Source organism: Canis lupus, chromosome 13, assembly GCF_048164855.1.
Source record: "Canis lupus baileyi chromosome 13, mCanLup2.hap1, whole genome shotgun sequence".
In the NCBI taxonomy this organism is placed as follows: Eukaryota; Metazoa; Chordata; class Mammalia; order Carnivora; family Canidae; genus Canis; species Canis lupus.
In genome coordinates this window covers 16,475,116-16,495,031 of record NC_132850.1, presented here as the reverse complement: position 1 = coordinate 16,495,031, position 19,916 = coordinate 16,475,116, and the positions used below count along the sequence as shown (strand labels likewise).

Below are 19,916 nucleotides of genomic sequence, written 5' to 3'. Positions count from 1 at the left end.
ATGGGAACAACAAAGGCACTTTTTTTGAGATTGAAGATAGTAAAGTATTTTTGTATGCTGATTGGACAAAGGTCCAATAGAAAGGGAGAAACTAATAATGTCAGAGAAAGGAGATAATTGCAGAAACAAAATTCTTGAGAAAAGGAGATGGCATAGGACCCAAAGAAAATATGTAAGAATTTCCCTTTTACAGGACCAGAGATACTTCATAGATTTTAACAGAATACAAAGCAAAGCATATAGGTACTGATATGGGGAGATGAGAAAACTTCATGTCTGACTGCTTCTATCTTCTCTGGTTCAGGATCTGAAAATAGTGAGTCCATTCGTCTAAATTCCTACACACCCTGTCTAGGCCCTCCCAAGTGAGTAGACCCTGTGAACAATAAGGAAACCTCGGAGTAGTAAGGGGAAGCATGCATACAACATACTCTAGTGTATAACCCAATAAGGCTCTCTTAGTGTAGTGGTTCCCAAATTGTGGTCTCTGGAACAGGAGTAACAGCATTCTTTAGGAATTTGTTAGAAATGCAAATTATCAGTCCCTACTCCAACCTACTAAATTAGAAACTCTGGGGATAGGACCCAGAAACCTGTTTAAATAAGTACTCTTGGGGGGATCCCTGGGTGGCTCAGCAGTTTGGCGCCTGCCTTTGGCCCGGGGCGCGATCTTGGAGTCCCGGTATCGAGTCCCGAGTCGGGCTCCTGGCATGGACCCTGCTTCTCCCTCCTCCTTGTGTCTCTGCCTCTCTCTCTCTCTCTCTCTATGTCTATCATAAATAAATAAAAATAAATAAATCTTTAAAAAAATAAGTACTCTTGGTGATTTTGAGAAGTTTGAGAACCACTATCTTTGCAGAATGCTGAGGGTTTCTTGTAAGATCGATATAGCAATTTCTTAGTTACAAAAATGTCAGAAGGATGGGACGCCTGGGTGAGCAGTTGAGCGTCTGCCTTTGGCTCAGGGAGCGATCCTGGGGTCCTGGGATATGGTCCAGCATCCGGTTTCCCGCAGGGAGCTTGCTTTTCCTTCTGCTGCCTCTCTCTCTGCGTCTTGTGTCTCTCATGAATAAATAAATAATTCATGAGAGACACAAAGAGAGAGAGAGGCAGAGACACAGGCAGAGGGAGAAGCAGGCTCCATGCAGGAAGCCCAATGTGGGACTCAATCCCTGGTCTCCAGGATCAGGCCCTGGGCTGAAGGCGCTAAACTGCAGAGCCACCTGGGTTGCCCAATAAATAAAATCTTAAAAAAAAAAAAAATGTCAGAAGGAAGAGCTTTTCATGATAAACCTAAATATATGACAAATGCTTTAAAAGTACCAGCTATGTTAACTTCTTCTCACCTATCTTTGGCCCAAAGGCCAAGCCCAAGTCCACAACACAATCCCATGAATATGACAGAAACCACTCCATGAGATTCAGGCCTCAGATGAAACTGATTCACTGAAGAAGGCTGATTTTAAATTTATAAACATGCACTTTGGAGAAAAAAAAAAGTACATAACAAGATAGAATTAAGGGAGATGTCGCAGAAGATGCTTGATTTGGATGGAGTCAAAAAGACTGCAGTTCCATCAGTAGAATCACCACTCACTAGTGTGTGATCTTGAATAAAATACTTAACTTTCCTAAGCTCAATTTTCTCATTTAAAAATATGAAGATGCCCAAATCTTACAATGGAAGGGAGTCCATGACTATACTCCATTATGATTAAAGAGTCTAGAAGTAGTGCCCAAGTTGCCATGTGCTGTATCATGCGACTCTGGTCACAACCGGTTGGACCAGTAGCTTTAGATTAATAGTGCAACATTCCTATACTTCAGAAAGTGTGACTATGTCATGGTAGAGACAGTTTTCTATTTTATTCTGTACCCAAAAGTAACCAGAGCCATCTCTGTTTCTTTGCAATAAATACATTATTACCTAATAGGGTGGTTATGAGAATTAAGTGAAAGAATGTGAGTGTAATCTTTAACACAAAGACTGGCACATAACACTCAGAAATATAGCTATTTGTTAGTATTGAGAGCTCCAGAGCCATTAGTGCCATAGGTGAAATAAAAAAGCCTCAGCATTCAAAACGAAACCACACACTTACCAGCCCCAAAGTAAATGAATATAGTTGCAGAGTCATGAAGCCTCACTCTGCAGGGCTTTTAGCTTTGAGGCTATGAAACATAGGTTCCAGAGGCTTCAGTCCAGAAGAACTCAATAAACTCCTAACCTGAGGTTTTCTCTTGTATTACTTTGTATGAGAAGAAAGTTTGTTGTTGCTTTCTGGCATGGAGATAGGAGGAGCTATATTAGAAATTTTAGAATATGTTGCACAGAAGTTTTCCAGCATAACGGAAAAGTGGGGCCATGATTGGATTTAGGGTATGGAAGATTCTGAAAACAGAGAGAGGGGTTGAATATTAGCAAAGCAAAACTGGCCTTGGAGCAGTAGAATGATACAGAGAAACAATGACCAAAGAAGATGGCCTTGATGAGGAGAATCTAGAACAGAGAGTCCACATCTAACTTAATCTAAAAGTTTCCAGGGCAGCGCGGGTGGCTCAGCGGTTTAGCGCCACCTTCAGCCCAGGGCCTGATCCTGGAGACCTGGGATGGAGTCCCATGTCAGGCTCCCTGCATGGAGCCTGCTTCTCCTTCTGCCTGTGTCTCTGCCTCTCTCTCTCTCTCTCTTTCTCTCTCTTTCTGCATGTCTCTCATGAATAAATAAATAAAATCTTAAAAAAAAAGTTCCCAAAAGTGTAAATGGACACTGAATTGCATTTTGAAGGTCAAGGCATCACATCAAATGAGACTGGTGACTGAATGTTGGGAATGAAAAAAAAAATGAAGGCTTGCCAGTAAGTTCGGTAGAGTGAGGAATGGTGATGCCACTGCGAGAGTTAGTGGAACCTTTTTTGGTAGAAGGCCTGAATTCATTTTTTGATTTCTCAAGCTTGAGGTGATCAGGGGATTTTTTCAGTGGAAATGGTTATAGGGCAGCATCAATATGGGACTGGAACTCAGGTAAATGGAAAGAAGATGAAGCTGAGATCAACAGAGAGGTAAGCTCTGAAGCCATGACATCTTAAAATACAAGTTCTCAAGGGGGTATAGAGGAAGAAGAATAGAAGTCCAAGGCCCAAGTCTTGGAAACTGCCCTACATCTAAGGGGTGTGTCTAGTAGTGATAAAAAGAGCAGACCCAGGGAAAGCAAGAAATGTAGTTGATAAGTATCTGGAGAGCCAGGCTAGTGCTAAGCAACAAATGCCAAGGGAAGACATTTTCCTTCAGCAATGGCTTCTACGTGGTAACATCTGGAACAGAAAGAATACTGATGTCAACAGCAAAGCACAATAATGTGGAAGCAACACAAATGAGTTCAGAATACTCTGGGTGGCCTTTGTATAGCCTTTATCTCCCACAGTTAGGCTAAAGTTCATTTGGCAAGACCCAGGTAATGACTGATGGCAGGTGTTCACTAACACTGATGCAGGGAGCAAACTAGTGGGACAGACGTAGCACTTCTCTGAGATCTGGGGACTTACCTAGCTCATCCCAGAGTTGCCTGCACTTATCTGTCATGCTTGTTCCTTGCTGCCTCCAGAGTGTGAGTCGTGGGTCGGCCATAAACTGCTCAGTTATCAGCGTCAGCATCCTGGCTCCATTGGAATCCCTCATCCGCAGCATCTCTCGAACCTGACACATAAGGAGGGGCCAGGGGTTGGTGACTGCACATCATAAAAAAGCAGGAGGAGAAGGAGGGGAGGAGAAGATGAAGTATCCAAGCATAACATACCCAAAGAGCCAAAAAGAAGGCTTCTTGTTCTATAAGCAAGTTCTCTGCATATATCAAGAAAGCCTGCTGTGCACAATGAGATGCTACTTCATATCCACTAGGATGGTTAGAATCAAAAAGTCAGATAACCACAAGTGTTGATAAAGATATAGAGAAATTGACCCTGAAACACTGTTGGTGGGACTGTAAAATGATGTAGCCACTTCAGAAATCAGTATAGTAGTGTCTCAAATGACTAAATGTAGAACTATATGACCTATCAATTCCAATTCTAGAGAGATATGAAAACACCATATAGAAACGTCCATATAGAAACTTGCATGAGAATGCTTAAAAAGGCATTACTTTTAATAGCCCAAAGGTGGAAATAATCCAAATATCCACTAACAGAGAATAGATATACAAAAGTGGTATACCCTACAGTGGAATATTATTCAACCACAAAAAGGAATTAAGTACAGGTAATGTTACAACATGGATGATCCTTGAAAATATTATGTTAAGTTAAAGAAGCCAGTCACAAAAGACTATATTCCATTCCCAGGAAAGCCCAGAATAGGGAAATCTATAGAGACAGAAAGGAGATTAGTGGTGGCTTAGGGCTGGGGGCAGGGGAGTGAGGGATAGAGAAGTGACAGGTAAGGGTGCAGGGTTTCTTTTTAAAGTGATAAAAATGTTCTAAAATTGGTTATGGTGACTGGTGCACATATCTTTGAATATATTAAAAAACACTGAACTGCACACTTGAAATGGGTGAATTATCTCACTAAAGGTGTTAAGAAAAAAAAAAAAGTAAGTCTGCGGTGAGAGCCCACAGTTCCAAAATATCACATCTCTTCAAGGCCTCATCCAGCAGCTTTGGGTTCAAAGTACAGAGTTGGTGGCTTCCTTACTAAAACCCCCAGCAATGCTAACTTATTTAGAGTGGAGCAGAAGGAAGAGGACTACCAGGGTGAGGTAGTAGGGGCTGGGGGGTCCCTGGATGCCACCTGCTCTGGATTAGGTCTGCTCTGATTAGCCCTCCCATTAGTTTTCAAGTATTCAGTACAGATAGATCAAGTGAGCTAACCACAATGCAAGAAGCCAGGAGTGTGGTGAGCCCAGTTTACTTAAAGGAAAAAAAGTACCTTTCATATCTTACCTTGGCAAACATTGAATTGAGCTGCTTTCCAGAGCCATAGTAACCACCCTGGGAGAGAAATAGCTTCACTTGTTCTTTCACCTGTTCTTCATCCAAATGCCAACAGTTCTCATCATCAATGCTGGCCCCAGCTGTGGGGTCAGGGGCACCTGCAAGGAATGGGAATGGTGAAATGAATCCCCTGAATTCATATGCTACACACTTGGCAGGAGGGGTATTCTGTGAATATATTAAAAAATGGATGGCTTATTCTGCCTTATTCTGGGCTTCGTCAACTGTGTGGTCCTAAATAAATATAAGAGGGCCAATGCTAGTTTCACATGCACTGATGTCTCCGTCATATCCCCTTCCAAGGTCTTCAAATACCATTCTAGGGGGAAAAAATCCCAGAACGAAATGCCCAAACATGAAAATAGTGATGTATTTTTTTTCCTAGGAGGGTGACATTTATTTTTTTTTCCTTTTGCCCTTCTATGAAGTTCAAATAAACCTGAAAATACAGGTTAAAAAATTCTGTTTTTAGGGATCCCTGGGTGGCGCAGCGGTTTAGCGCCTGCCTTTGGCCCAGGGCGCGATCCTGGAGACCCGGGATCGAATCCCACATCGGGCTCCCGGTGCATGGAGCCTGCTTCTCCCTCTGTCTGTGTCTCTGCCTCTCTCTCTCTCTCTCTCTCTCTCTGACTATCATAAATAAATAAAAATTATTAAAAAAAAAAAGAAAACCCGCCTCAAGACCCTTAATTTAAAAAAAAAAATTCTGTTTTTAAAGTTCATTACAAAATTGTAGCTTCTTGGCAGTCAACACTTCTAAATTTCTAGAAACTTGATACAAAGTGACAAAATTTTATAAATTTATACTCAAAAATATCTTTCATTTCTGGACTCACTGCAACACCTGAAAACAGTTTTAGTTATTTACCCATCCCTCTCCCTTAGTGCCCTGTTAACTGCTTGCTCACAGTTGAATCACCAATAGCACAGGGATGGTAATGAGACAGGCACCTAGGAAATATTTATGGAATGAAAACTCTATCTTCTCTCACTTTTTCTTTTTTAAAGATTTTATTTATTTATTTATTTGAGAGAGAGAGAGAGAGAGAGAGAGAGAGAGAGGTAGAGACACAGGCAGAGGGAGAAGCAGGCTCCATGCAGGAAGCCTGACACAGGACTCGATCCCAGGTCTCCAGGATCATACCCTGGGCCGAAGGCGGCGCTAAACTGCCGAGCCACCCAGGGATCCCCTTCTCTCACTTTTTCAAAGCCAGAATCCTGTGTTAAGTTTTTAGAAATCTGCCTTCAAGTGATACAAGGGTATAAATCAAACACTCTACAGGTGTGGTCACATGCAATAGATTATAAATTCATGTCATGTTTCATCAGTCTACTTTTTCTTTTGTCTTCCTATATCAAAGTCCTGTTTAAATGAAATTCAAGTCTACATAGAAAATCTGCTCTTTTGCTGAGCTTTTTTAGTGCATCTGATTCTCCACGAAATCAGGTGGGTTCACAGTTCAGTTATTTTACAAGTACTAATTAATACATTTGACTGTCCAATTTATGGTTATCTACTTATATGCTACTTTTCTTCAAATGTATTTTTCTAGACACAGTTCTGATTATGTCACTTTCCCACTCAGAAATCTTCAATGAGATGCACCATTTTTATCATATTAAGTCCAAAAGCCTTAAGCTTGGCATTCAAGGCTCTCCATGCTCTGGCCTTATCTTTCAATTCTAGCTTTGTGTACCCTATATTTATGCTGTTTCATCTAGAAACTTAGTGCTCCCAGAAGTCAATCACATTTCCTTATGACTTTACTTAGTCAATCACATTTCCTTATGACTTTACTTAGTCAATCACATTTCCTTAGGACTTTACTTCTGCTTTTTCCTTTATTTCTTTCCCCCTCCTACAACCTGTTCTTTGGCCAAACAAATAATACTTCTTACTGTCAGTATTGCCTCAGCTCTAGTCAGGGCTGCAATGAGCAATGGAAACCATAAAATAAGTATACAGAAAGGCCAACATGCTTTATGTGCTACTTAGTTCATTTAGCAGGAGAGGTTCTTTTTATCCTCTCATTGAATTAGCCATAAAACCCGTTTCCACCTGTCAAAAGTATGTCTATTTTATGCTCAAATACATATAAAAGGAGTAATACTCTTAGCATTTTATTATTACTTTTCCTAAAGACCTGTTGCATTTTGTTCTATATCAGAATTGTGCATTTCTCATATATTCCCCAAACTGAAGTTTTTAAAGGGTGTTTAGTTTTGTACCTCACAGTGCCTGGCTGATTACAGCACTAAGTTAATATTCATAGAATGAACAAAAAGATGTCTCACTGGCCATCCAGATTTAAACTCCAGGTGGGCAAATAATATATCCTATACTTCTTTTGTATCCCTAAACTGTCAAAGAAGAGCCATTTCTTTAGTGCTTCCTACATGCCAGAGTCTAAGCACTCTTTATACATATCCTCACTAGAACATACTGTCCTTGAGGGCATATATGATCTTGTTTGCTGGTATATTTGCAATGTGTAGAACAGTACCTGGCACACAGTAGGTGCTCAGTGATTATTTGGTAAGTAAATTCCAATGAACTCATAACTCTATAAGGTAGTATTATTATCCTAACTTTAAAATGGTAAAACTAAAGCTTATACAAGTAAGTAATATAACAAATGGAAAGTACATGAGCCAATATCTATATGTTGGTCTCTCTTCAAAGTCTGTTTTTCACTACAACACTACACTTGAACCTCTAGTCTCATAGGCCTGAGCATGAAGAGCCACCAGCTAGTTTCAGGGCCCTGAACTTAGTAAAGCTGGATGGTGTGTTTGAATAGTCAAATCCTTTTTTGGCCTATTCCACTACATAGAATATAAGATTAGTCAAAATAAGGCATTTTCTCCTTAGTGGGGATAATAGAGTTCTCACCAGTACAGTGATTCTTAAATGTTAATATACAGAATAATCACCTGGGGTTTGTGTTAAAAATGCAAATTATAGAGTTTCATCTCTAATGATTCTAGTTTTCAGTAGCTCTATAAAGACAGAACTGAGATAAAATGAGGTATACTAGGTATGAACCAAGCCTGGGCTTCTGAGTATCTTGTTACCAAGGATGGGGATGAGGGAGGATAGAAACGGTGTTCCAAAAACCAGAAATGGTCTGAATACCAATTCTGACCTTTGGGTGATTCAATTAGGATACAAAAAAGCAGGAACAGGACCCAGTCCTCTCCCAGGGGAGATGGCCTTAATTAACTGACTAGAAATGTGGAGTGATACCCCCTCTAAAAGCTCAAAGGGGTATGGAGAAAACTGAAGAATCTTCTGGGCCCAGGTGGTGCTAGTGGCAGCAGCTCTGGAAGAAATAAGGCACAGTTTATAAATATGCAGTGTACAGACTATAGAAAACTGCTGGGATAGGGCTAGGATAAGGCAAAGCCTTGAAGTTACTAACAGTAAAATTTCAACCAGAACTTCATAAGGATTTGTTTATTTGATAGGAAAGAAAGGAAGGTAAACTATGTAAATGTTTGCTGATCTACAATGAACCCAGGAGATGAGAAATGGAGCTGCCAAAATGGATGGTTGCAGAAAAAAAAAAAAAAAAAAAAAAAGGAGTGAGTCAGTATTTGAGGCATCCAGATAACATTATTATAAGGAGTTGGTATGACTGTTGAAGGAATTAAAGTCATCTGGGAGAGCATGAATTGGCAAGAGGCCTCAAGAAGGATTTTCTAAGACATATTCATTTACTCAACCAATATTAATTGAGAGCCTACTATGTGCAGGACCTGTGCCAAATACTGGATATATAGTGTCAACAAAGCAGATACAGTTCTTATCCTTGTGGAGCTGATAGATTAGTTGGGGAAAGGGGCATTAAACAAATAATTACACATAAACAAATTTGTGTGGGAAGAAAGGTCAAAATTTTCCCTGAGAAAGTGGCATATAAGTGAACACCCTGAGGAATGAATTAGGAGTTGGCCTAGAAAAGAGTGGAGGATATACTGTGTGTACTTTTTGCTCAAAAAAGCATAAAGTCACAAATTATTGTAGTAAGTACATTTATAATAAGGGGTAGAGAGGACAGGAAAAGTATTTCAGGAAGAGGGAAGAGTCACGTGAAAATGTAAGCAAAAGCCAGACCATGTAAGGTTTTGTAGGCCATGTGAAATTTGGACTTTATCCATGACAAAATCTGTAGATATAGAAAAGTTACTTTGGATCACTGTGTGGAGAATGGACTAGAAGGGAGCAATAGTGGAAATGGAAAGATAAGTTAGAACTGTACAGTAGCAATCTAGGTGAGAGATTATAGTAGTTTGATTTAGGGTGATGGTTGTATCAAAAGTGAGAAGTGAAAAATGAAATATATTTTAGAGGTAAAATTAACAGGTCTTGTAATCAAATGTCTATGGGTTATAAATGAAAAAGTATAAGGGATGACTATAAGATTTCTATCATGATCCAGTGGGTAAATGGTGATGCTATTTATTGAACAAGTTTGGGGAGAAAGATAAATTCACATCTGGATATGTTGATCCGGGGATGTCTCTGTGATACGGAATAGTCAGCTGGATACAGGAGAAATAATCTGTGAGTCATAGTACAAGATGACATTTCAAGTCAAGGATGTAGCTGAGATTTCCTAAAGAGATCATGTAGAATAAGAACAGGAGAAAAGATTAATCTGTAAGAAATGTCAAGATTAAAGGTCAGATTGTAGAGGAGGGTAGAGCATGTAGGAATGAATGAACAAGAACACGGATAATTTTAATTAGATAAACCAGGTCTGTAGTTCATAGTCTCTCCAGCTGTGGGCTGTCTCTCACTAACTCCCAGGCAAAATCCTTAAAAAAAGTCCTTTGGTTAAAAAAAGAGAGAAAAATGTTTCTATATATGTTCATGTTAGATTATTTTTATGAAAATAAAAAGAGATGAGTATGAAACTAATTATCTTCAGTAGTGGTAAAGTGTACCCAGTCGGTGCAAATGACACATTAATGTTATAGTGTGAAATTTTCCACAGGATTGTATGAGAAATGGTAACAAGTGAAGATAAAAATAAAATAGAAAGGATGTCTTTTATAAATAATTATGGAACAAATCATCATGTGGATTGAGGCTCTAAGTTAGTTAGCATTGAGGCTGTAAAAAAGAGACCTGTCCTGAGGAAACTATTAAGCCTGTGGAACCAATTTTTCTTTCATTGTTAAACATCCTTTTTTAAATTATAAAAATAATACATGCTATTGTGTAAAATATAAAAGCACAAAGAAAATAAAATCCACCTATAATGCTACCAGTCATAGATCACTATTGTTCATATTATGGCTTATTTCCTTCCAGTCTTTGTGTACACATGTACATATACGCATATACACACACTGCTTTTAAAATTACATTGAGGGATCCCTGGGTGGCGCAGCGGTTTAGATCCACTGAGCCACCCAGGGATCCCTTATCCTTTAGTTTCCTATGATAATTTTCCTATGATTAGTTTCCTTTACAACCTGGCTTCATTAAAATAAAAAAAAAAGCATTTGTTTCAAACTTAGCTATCTTTTCTACTAGATTTTTAAGCCACTTGAAGGCAGGAAGCATGTCTGTTTTATGCCTGCAACAATCAGCACTACTGCTTGCACAAAGCAGGTACTCAAATATATACTTGTTGAACAAATAAGTGAGCATATCTTTCTCCATCCATGTACTCTTCCATCACACATAGCACATAAGCACAATGTTAACAGATGCTATTTAAAATAACCTTCATGTGGGATCCCTGGGTGGCGCAGCGGTTTGGCGCCTGCCTTTGGCCCAGGGCGTGATCCTGGAGACCCAGGATCGAATCCCATGTCGGGCTCCCGGTGCATGGAGCCTGCTTCTCCCTCTGCCTGTGTCTCTGCCCCTCTCTCTCTCTCTCTCTGTGTGACTATCATAAATAAATTTAAAAAATTTTTAAAAATAAAAAAATAAAATAACCTTCATGTTATGTGGGATTCTAAAATGTTAAGAGAATTGTCATATCCATCTAATTTCATCAAATGACACAAATTATTTTAGGCTTTCTCTCACTCCTGAATATTCCAGGCTCCTGGGGACAGGATTATATGGACGAATAAAGTCCATAAACTAGATCAATATATAACTCTAACATTCTCTGTCCTTTTTTTTGCCAAAACCTTTATAAGGCAGACAATTGGACTGCTTTAAGAAACTAAGAGTTAGGGGATCCCTGGGTGGCTCAGTGGTTTGGCTCCTGCCTTTGGCCCAGGGCATGATCCTGGAGTCTCAGGATCAAATCCCGCATCAGGCTACCTGCATGGAGCCTGCTTCTCCCTCTGCCTGTGTCTCTGCCTCTCTCTGTGTGTCTCTCATGAATAAATAAAATCTTAAAAAAAAAAAAAAAGAAAGAAAGAAACTAAGAGTTAAATAGTTGTTTGGATAGAATGGATTCATTAAAAATAAATGATTGCAATTGCAAAAATATCCCCCCTCCTGCAAATTTCAACCTCTAAATATGCAAAAAAGCAACAAAGTAGGTTTTTAGCAATAAAAATGTTGTATAATTACCATTCACTTGGTTGATTTCTGAGTTGGAGGAAAGAATCTCATCTGCCAGTTTCTGTGCAGTAGGAAGAACTTCAGTGTGGTGTGCCGTAATTAAATATTGAATAAACTTTTGTAACTGGTCCCTATTCATCTGGAAAAGGGTTTCTGAGATAGGAAGACGCAATTTGACTTGGTCTGGTTTACGGATCCTGTAGAGTGAGAGTGCTACCACATGAGCACAGTAGAATATGTCTTTGTTCCCACAGCCACATGTCACTGAAGTGATTTTGCATCTATCAAAACTGATTGCAACTTTGTAAGTCACTGCTGGTTCAGAAGTAGTAGCTGCCTCAGTTACTGTGCCACTGAGATGGAAGCCTAAGGAAACAAAGAAAGTGTGATTAGAGATTCTGTAGTAGGAAACTTGAAGATTTTCATTTTGCATTTCAATTAATTCAGAAACTTTTTTACTGAGTATCTTCTATCTATGTAGTAGGCTCTACCATAATAAAAGGTCAATGAAATGAAGATATAGCTCTTAAGGAATACAATATTGAGAAAAAGAGTCCTTACACTGGAGTCCACCAACCTCCTGAACTAATTATGAAAACTCTTATTTGTATATATGTACATATGTACATTTGCTCAGGGGAAGGGGTAATGGTTCAAAGCTTTCATTATAGTCTCAAAAGGTTAAAAACAAACCCCAAATAAGTTAGAACCTCTAAGGTAGATTTTAAGCTCTTTGGGGGCAAAGACAAGTCTTCAAACAACATCAGTACAATCTAGATTAAGGTAAGTGCTATAAATGCAAGAGAAACCAAAAAAAACGCCATGACAAGGACAAGAAAAGGCCATGGAGAATATGGACACTTCTTCCTCAAAACATACAATTTCAAAATGGTGGCCATGTGGAATACCTAAAAGGCAAGAAACCTCATAAAATACAGAAAGCACAGCTTAGTGCAATGACACTATGCAGTGTTACCCCTCTACTCACTAGCACATGGCACTGATAGTTTTGAAATGTAGGAATAATTCAGTCATTCAAATCAAAGTTTAATGAAACCTTAAGTATCAGAAGACCCCTAGGCTTAGGGATATTAGCAGAAAAAGGAAAAGAATATCAAATATTTGTAAAGCACCTATCATGTAGCAGAACTGTATTGAGTGGTTTTAATAATTTATCATAATATGAAGTTGGTATTATATTCTTTATTTTTAAAAATGTTTTTCTTTTCAAATGTTTATTTAAATTCTAGTTAACATACAGCGCAATATTGGTTTCAGGAATAGGATTTACAAAAAACACCCAGTGCTCATCATAACAAGTGCCTTCCTTAATTACCCATCACCCACCTAGCCCATTCCCTACCCACCTCCTTCCATCAATCCTCACTTCGTTCTCTATCATTAAGAGTGTCTTATCGTGTTTCTCTTTTTTTAATCTTCCCTTCTCATATCGTCATCTGTTTTGTTTCTTAAATTCCACATATGAGTGAAATCATATGGTATTTGTCTTTCTCTGAGTGACGTATTTTAACTTAGCATAACACTCTCTAGTTCCATCCACATCATTGCAAATGGCAAGATTTCATTCTTTTTGAGGTTGAGTAAATCCACTCTGTGTGTGTGTGTGTGTGTGTGTGTGTGTGTGTGTATCACATCTTCTTTATCCATTCATCTATTGATAGACATTTGGGCTCTTTCCATAGTTTGGCTATTGTGGACATTGTTGCTATTGGGGTGCATGTGCCCCTTCAAATCCCGATTTGTATCCTTTGGATAAATACCTAGTAGTGCAATTGCTGGGTTGTACGGCAGTGCTATTTTTAACTCATTAAGGAACCTCCATATTGTTTTTATTTTTTATTTATTTTTTAAAAAGATTTTATTTATTTATTCATGAGACACACAGAGAAAGAGAGAGAGAGAGAGAGAGGCGGAGACACAGGCAGAGGGAGAAGCAGACTCCCTGCAGGGAGCCTGATGTGGGACTCGATCCCAGGTCTCCAGGATCACACCCCAGGCTGCAGGTAGCACTAAACCGCTGCGCCACCAGGGTCACCCTCCATATTGTTTTCAGAATGGCTACACCAGTTTGCATTTCCACCAACAGTTCAAGAGGGTTCCTCTTTCTTTCCATCCTCACCAACACCTGTTGTTTCTTGTATTGTTAATTTTAGCCACTCTAATAGGTGTGAAGTGGTATCTCATTGTGGTTTTCATTTGTATTTTCCTGATGATGAATAATGCTGAAAATTTTTTTGTCTGTTAGCCACCTGTATGATGTTTGGAAAAATGTCTATTCATATCTTCTGAAGATTTTTAAAAAAAATTTTTAAATTTATTTATGATAGTCACAGAGAGAAAGAGAGGCAGAGACACAGGCAGAGGGAGAAGCAGGCTCCATGCACCGGGAGCCCAACGTGGGATTCGATCCCGGGTCTCCAGGATCGCGCCCTGGGCCAAAGGCAGGCGCCAAACCGCTGCGCCACCCAGGGATCCCTTCTGAAGATTTTTTAAACTGGATTCTTTTTTGGATGTTGAGCTTGGTAAGTTCCTTATAGATTTTAGATACTAATCCTTCTTCAGATACATCATTTGCAAATATCTTCTCCCATTCCATAGGCTGCCTTATAGTTTTGCTGATTGTTTCCTTTGCTGTGCAGCTTTTTATCTTTTTTTTTTTTATCTTGATGAAGTCCCAATAGTTCATTTTTGCTTTTGTTTCCCTTACCTCCAGAGACATGTCTAGTAAGAAGTTGCTATGGCCATGGTCAAAGAGGTTGCTGCCTGTGTTCTCTAGGATGTTGACAGTTTCCTGACTCACATTTGGCCCTTTCATCCATTTTGAATTTATTTTTGTATATAGTTAAAGAAAGTGGTCCAGTTTCATTCTTCTTCATATTGCTCTCCAGTTTTCCCAACACAATTTGTTGAGGAGACTGTATTTTTTTTCCCCATTGGGTATTCTTTCCTGCTTTGTCAAAGATTAGTTACCATATAATTGAGGGCCCATTTCTGGGTTTTCTTTTTTGTTCCATTGATCTATGTGTCTGTTTTTGTGCCAGTACAATACTGTCTTGATGACTACAGTTTTGTAACATTGCTTGAAGTCCAAAATCATGATGCTTCCAGATTTTCTTTTCTTTTTCAGGACTGCTTAGCTATCAGGGTCTTATGTGGTTCTACACAAATTTTAGGATTGTCTGTTGTATCTCTGTGAAAAATACTGGTGGTATTTTGATAGGGTTTGCATTAAATGTGTAGATTCCTTTGGGTAGTATAGACATTTTGACAATGTTTTTTCTTCCGATCCATGAGCATGGAATGTTTGTTCATTTTTGTGTGTGTCTTCAACTGCTTTCCTAAGTGTTCCATAGTTTTCAGAGTACAGATGTTTTACTTCTTTGGTTAAGGTTATTCCTAGATATCTTATGGTTTTTGATGCAGTTGTAAATGGGATCAATAACTTGATTTCTTTTCCTACTGCTTCATTATGTGTATATAGAAATGCAACAGATTTCTGCATATTGATTTTAGATCCTGCAACTTTGCTGAATTCACGTATGAATTCTAGCAATTTTGTGGTAGAATCTTTTGGGTTTTCTATGGGGAATATCATGTTGTCTGCAAATAGTGAATATCTGACTTCTTCCTTGCTGATTTGGATGCCTTTTATTTCTTTTTGTTGTCTGACTGCTGAGGCTAAGACTTCCAGTACTATGTTAAATAGTAATGGTGAGAGTGAACATCCTTATCTTGTTGCTGATCTTAGGGGAAAGGCTCTCAGTTTTTCCCCACTGAGGATGATGTTAGCTATGGGTTATTCAAATGTTGAGGTATGTTCCCTCTAAACTTACTTTGTTGAGAGCTTTATCACAAATGGATGTTGTACTTTGTCAAATGTCTTTACTGCATCTGTTGAAATGGTCATATGGTTTTTATTCTTTCTCTTAATATAATGTATCACATTGATTGATTTGTGAATATTGAACCATCCTTGCAACCTAGGAGGAAATCCCACTGAATTGTGGTGAATGATTTCTTTAATGTATTGTTTGATTTAGTTTGCTAGTATTTTCTTGAGGATTTTTCCATCTATGTTCATCAGATACATTGCCCTGTAGTTCTCTTTTCTAGTGGTGTCTTAGTCAGGTTTTGGTATCAGGATAATGCTGGCCTCACAGAATAAATTTGGAAGTTTTCCTTCCTTATCTATTTTTTGGAATAGTTTGAGAAGAATAGGCATTAGCTCTTCTTTAAATGCTTTTTACCTTTTAAAAAAGATTTTATTTATTTATTTTGAGAAAGAGATAACAAGGGGGAGGGGCAGAGGGAAAGGGAGAAGTAGACTCCCTGCTGACCACAGCTACCAATGTGGGGCTAGATCCCAGGACCCTAGGATCATGACCTGAGCTGAAGCCAGACGCTTAACTGACTGAGCCACCCTGGTACTCCTTAAATGTTTTATAGAATTCACCTGTGAAGCCATCTAGTCCTGGACTTTGGTTTGCTGGGAGTATTCGGATTACCAATTCAATTTCTTTGCTTGTAATCAGCCTGCTCAAGTTTTTTATTTCTTCTGTTTCACTTTTGTTAGATTATATGGTTCTGGAATCTACCCATTTCTTTTTTCTTTTTTTTTTTAATTTTTATTTATTTATGATAGTCACACACAGAGAGAGAGAGAGAGGCAGAGACACAGGCAGGGGGAGAAGCAGGCTCCATGCACCGGGAGCCCGATGTGGGATTCGATCCCGGGTCTCCAGGATCACGCCCTGGGCCAAAGGCAGGCGCCAAACCGCTGCGCCACCCAGGGATCCCTGGAATCTACCCATTTCTTATAGATTGTCCAATTTGTTGGCAGGTAGTTTTTCATAATATTCTCTTACAATTTTATTTCCATGGTGTTTGTTGTTATTTCTCTTCTCTCATTTGTGCTTTCATTTATTTGGGTTTTTTCCCTTTTTCTTAATAAGTCTGACTAGAGGTTTGTCAATTTTATTGATTTTTTTTTTCCAAAGAAACAGCTCCTGGTTTCATTGCTGTGTTCTATGTTTTTTTAGTTTCTATATCATTTATTTCTGCTCTAACCTTTATTTTTTTCTTTTCTTTGGCTGGTTTTAGTTTCATTTGTTGTTGTTGTTGTTCTTTTAGTTCTTTTAGGTGTAAGGTTAGGTTCTCTATTAGAAGTTTTTCTTGCTTCCTGGGGTAGGCCTGTATTGCTATAAACTTCCCTCTTAGAACTGCTTTTGCTGTGTCCCAAAAGTTTTGAATTGTTGTTTTCATTTTCATTTGTTCCATGTACTTTTTAATTTCTTCTTTTATTTCCTGGTTGAACTATTCATTGTTCAACAGCATGTTATTCAACCTCCATGTATTTGTGGTCTTTCCAAATTTTTTCTTGTGGTTGACTTCTAGTTTCATAGCATTGTGGTCAGAAAAGATGCATGGTATGACTTCGATCCTTTTGAATTTACTGAAGCTTATTTTGTGGCCTACTATGTGATCTATTCTGGAGAATGTTCCATATGCACTTGAAAAGAATGTGTATTCTGCTATTCTGGACTGAAATGTTCTGAATATATCTGTTAAATCCATCTGGTTCACTGTGTCATTCAAAGCCATTGTTTCCTTACTGAATTTCTGTTTAGATGATCTGTCCATTGCTGTTAAGTGTGGTGTTAAAGTCCTCTACTGCTATTGTATTATTATTGATTAGTTCTTTTATGTTTGTTCTTAACTATCTTGTGTATTTGGGGGCTCCCATGTTGTGTCTATAAATATTTAGAATTGTATCTTCTTGTTGGATTGCCTTTTTTTTATGATATGGTATCCTTCTTTGACTCTTGTTACAGTCTTTGCTTTAAAGTCTATTTCATCTGATAGAAATACTGCCACTTTGGCTTCCTTTTGACATCCATTTGCATGATAGATATTTCTCTATCCCCTCACTTTCAATCTGCAGGTGTCTTTAGGTCTAAAAGGAGTCTCTTGTAGACAGTGTATAGATGGGTCTTGTTTTTTTAATCCTTTCTATCACCCTCTATCTTTTGATTGGAGCATTTAGTTCATTTATAGTCAAAGTAATTACTGATTGGGATGCCCGGGAGTGGCTCAGTAGCTTAAGTCTGACTCTTAATCTCAGCTCAGGTTTTGATCTTGGGGTCATGAATTAGGGTCCCCTCCCTGTTAGGCCCAGGATGGGAATGGAGCCTACTTAAAAAAATAATTATTGGTAGATATGTATTTATTGTTATTTTATTATTTGTTTTGCAGTTGTTCTAAAGATTTTCTCTGATGCTTTCTTGTCTTCCTCTGTTTCATGGTTTTCTGTTTTTCTTCAGTAACATATATGAATTTCTTTCTCTTTATTCTTTGCATATTTATCAGTGGCTTTTGACACATAGTTACCAGTTTGCATATAACCTCTTCCGTATATTGAAGTCTATACTAAATTGATGATCATTTAAGTTTGAACCCATTCTTTACTCTTCTCCTCCCCAGGTTTTAGGTATACACATCCTTTTGTGAGTTCCTTGACTGATTTTTTACAGAAATATTAATTTTTACTGCTTTTGTGTTTCCTACCATCATACTGTCATTTGTAAATCTTTCCTTTCTACTCAAAGAGTTCCCTTTAATATTTCTTGCAGGGCTAGTTTAGAGGTCATGAACTCCTTTAGTTTTTGTTTGTCTGGGAAACTCTTTATCTCTTCTTCTAGTCTGAATGACAGCTTTGCTGGATAGAGTATTCTTAGCTGTAAGTTCTTCCCATTCACCACTTTGACTACATCATGCTACCCTTTCTGGTTTGGAAGGTTTTTTTGTTGAAAAATCTGCTGAGATCTTTGTGGGGGTTTCCTTTGTATGTAACTGTCTTCTTTTATCTTGCTGTTTTTCATTATTATTATTTTTAAAATTTTTATTGATTTGAGAGGAGAGAGGGAGAGAGAGGCAGAGAAGGGGGAGGAACAGAGGGAGAGAAACAAGTGGACTCCATGCTGAGCATGGAGCCTGACACAGAGCTTGATTCCATGACCCTGAGACTATGACTTAGACAAAATCAAGAGTCAGACACTTAACTGATTGAGCTACCCAGGTGCCCTTATCTTGCTGCTTTTTAGCATTTTTTTATCACTATATTTTGCTAATTTAATTATAATATGTCCTTCTCCTTCTCCTTCTTCTTCTCCTATAATACAAATGTGTTTATGTTTGATGGAGTCACCATCATATTCTCGTTTGTAAGTGTGGATAATTGTTCTCGTTTTGGATAATTGTTTTTTCTCTCCTTCATTCAGCTTGATTACTTTCCATTACTCTGTCTTCTAGGTCATTAAGTCCTTCCCCTACTTCTTCCAGCCTGCTGTTCATTCCATCAAGCACGTTTCTCTCTGCTATGTTATTCCTTATCTCTGTGTTAAGGTTTTACTGATGTCCTCCACTCTTTTCTCAAGTTTAGTGAGTATCTTTATGATTATTACCTTAAATTATTTATCAGGCATGTTACTTATGTTTTTTTCCCCTTAGATCCTTGTCCATGACCTTATCCTGTTCTTTCATTTGGGATAAATTTTTCTGTCTTCTTATTTTGTCTAAATCTCTGTGCCTTTTTCTGTGTGTTAGGAAAATCAGCTATGTCTCCTATTCTTTAGAGTAATGGCCTTATACAGAAGAGGTCCTGTACTGCCTTGCCAAGTAGTGTACCCTGTTCCCAGTGCCTGTTTTGAGAATATCTCCAAGACTGCTTTCATTTTAGAACTACAGAAAAGAACTGCAGAGTTGAAAAGCAGCTCTTTTCCAGAACTATATTCATGGGACATGGCCAGTGGAGTTATAGAGCAGAGAGCATATTATACTGGGATTAGGCAGTCAGCATTTGCTATTAACTATGTTGTCTTAGGAGACTTTACAACTCTGAGCTTTAGCTTCCTCCTCAGTAAAGTGGGGATAATAATACTTGCCCTCTCTCAAAAGTGGTTTATAAAATTGTAAAATGTCCTATAAGCTTATTATTCATGCTTTTATGTAATTTTTGTTAATGAGTCTCTGTGTGAAGAGCATCAGAGAGAACTTCCCCAATGGCCAAGTTTTCACAGTGATTGAAAACCAGCTGCTAAAAAAGTACACTCTTAATTTCACTTAGGCTACTCAGAAGAATTTAGTACATCTATGAGAAATGACAGGTCCAAATGAAAAAGTAACTTTAAAATTTCAAATATGATAGTGATGTCAATGTAGGAAGAACTTGGGTTCTAAGCTTCTGAATCTAAAAGGTGAGTATAAACATTTCTACTTCATCAGTTCAATGTTTTGGGGCACCTGGCCTACAGAACAGTCTCTGAACCCAAATCTCTAATTCCTTTCCTGCTTAAAAATGAATAAGACTATTGATGAG

At 38.3% G+C, this 19,916-nt stretch overlaps 1 protein-coding gene across 1 annotated transcript in view; it reads right to left on the bottom strand.

Annotated features, from left to right (window-relative positions):
- Positions 1 to 19,916, bottom strand: part of ZSWIM5 (zinc finger SWIM-type containing 5) — a 202,861-nt gene that overhangs the window by 57,910 nt on the left and 125,035 nt on the right. Inside the window, exons 2-4 of the mRNA XM_072772436.1 lie at positions 11,531 to 11,887; positions 4,936 to 5,084; positions 3,544 to 3,694 (exon numbers count right to left, since the gene is read on the bottom strand). Of these exons, the coding sequence (XP_072628537.1) occupies positions 3,544 to 3,694; positions 4,936 to 5,084; positions 11,531 to 11,887 (657 nt within the window). The remainder of the gene's footprint in view (positions 1 to 3,543; positions 3,695 to 4,935; positions 5,085 to 11,530; positions 11,888 to 19,916) is intronic.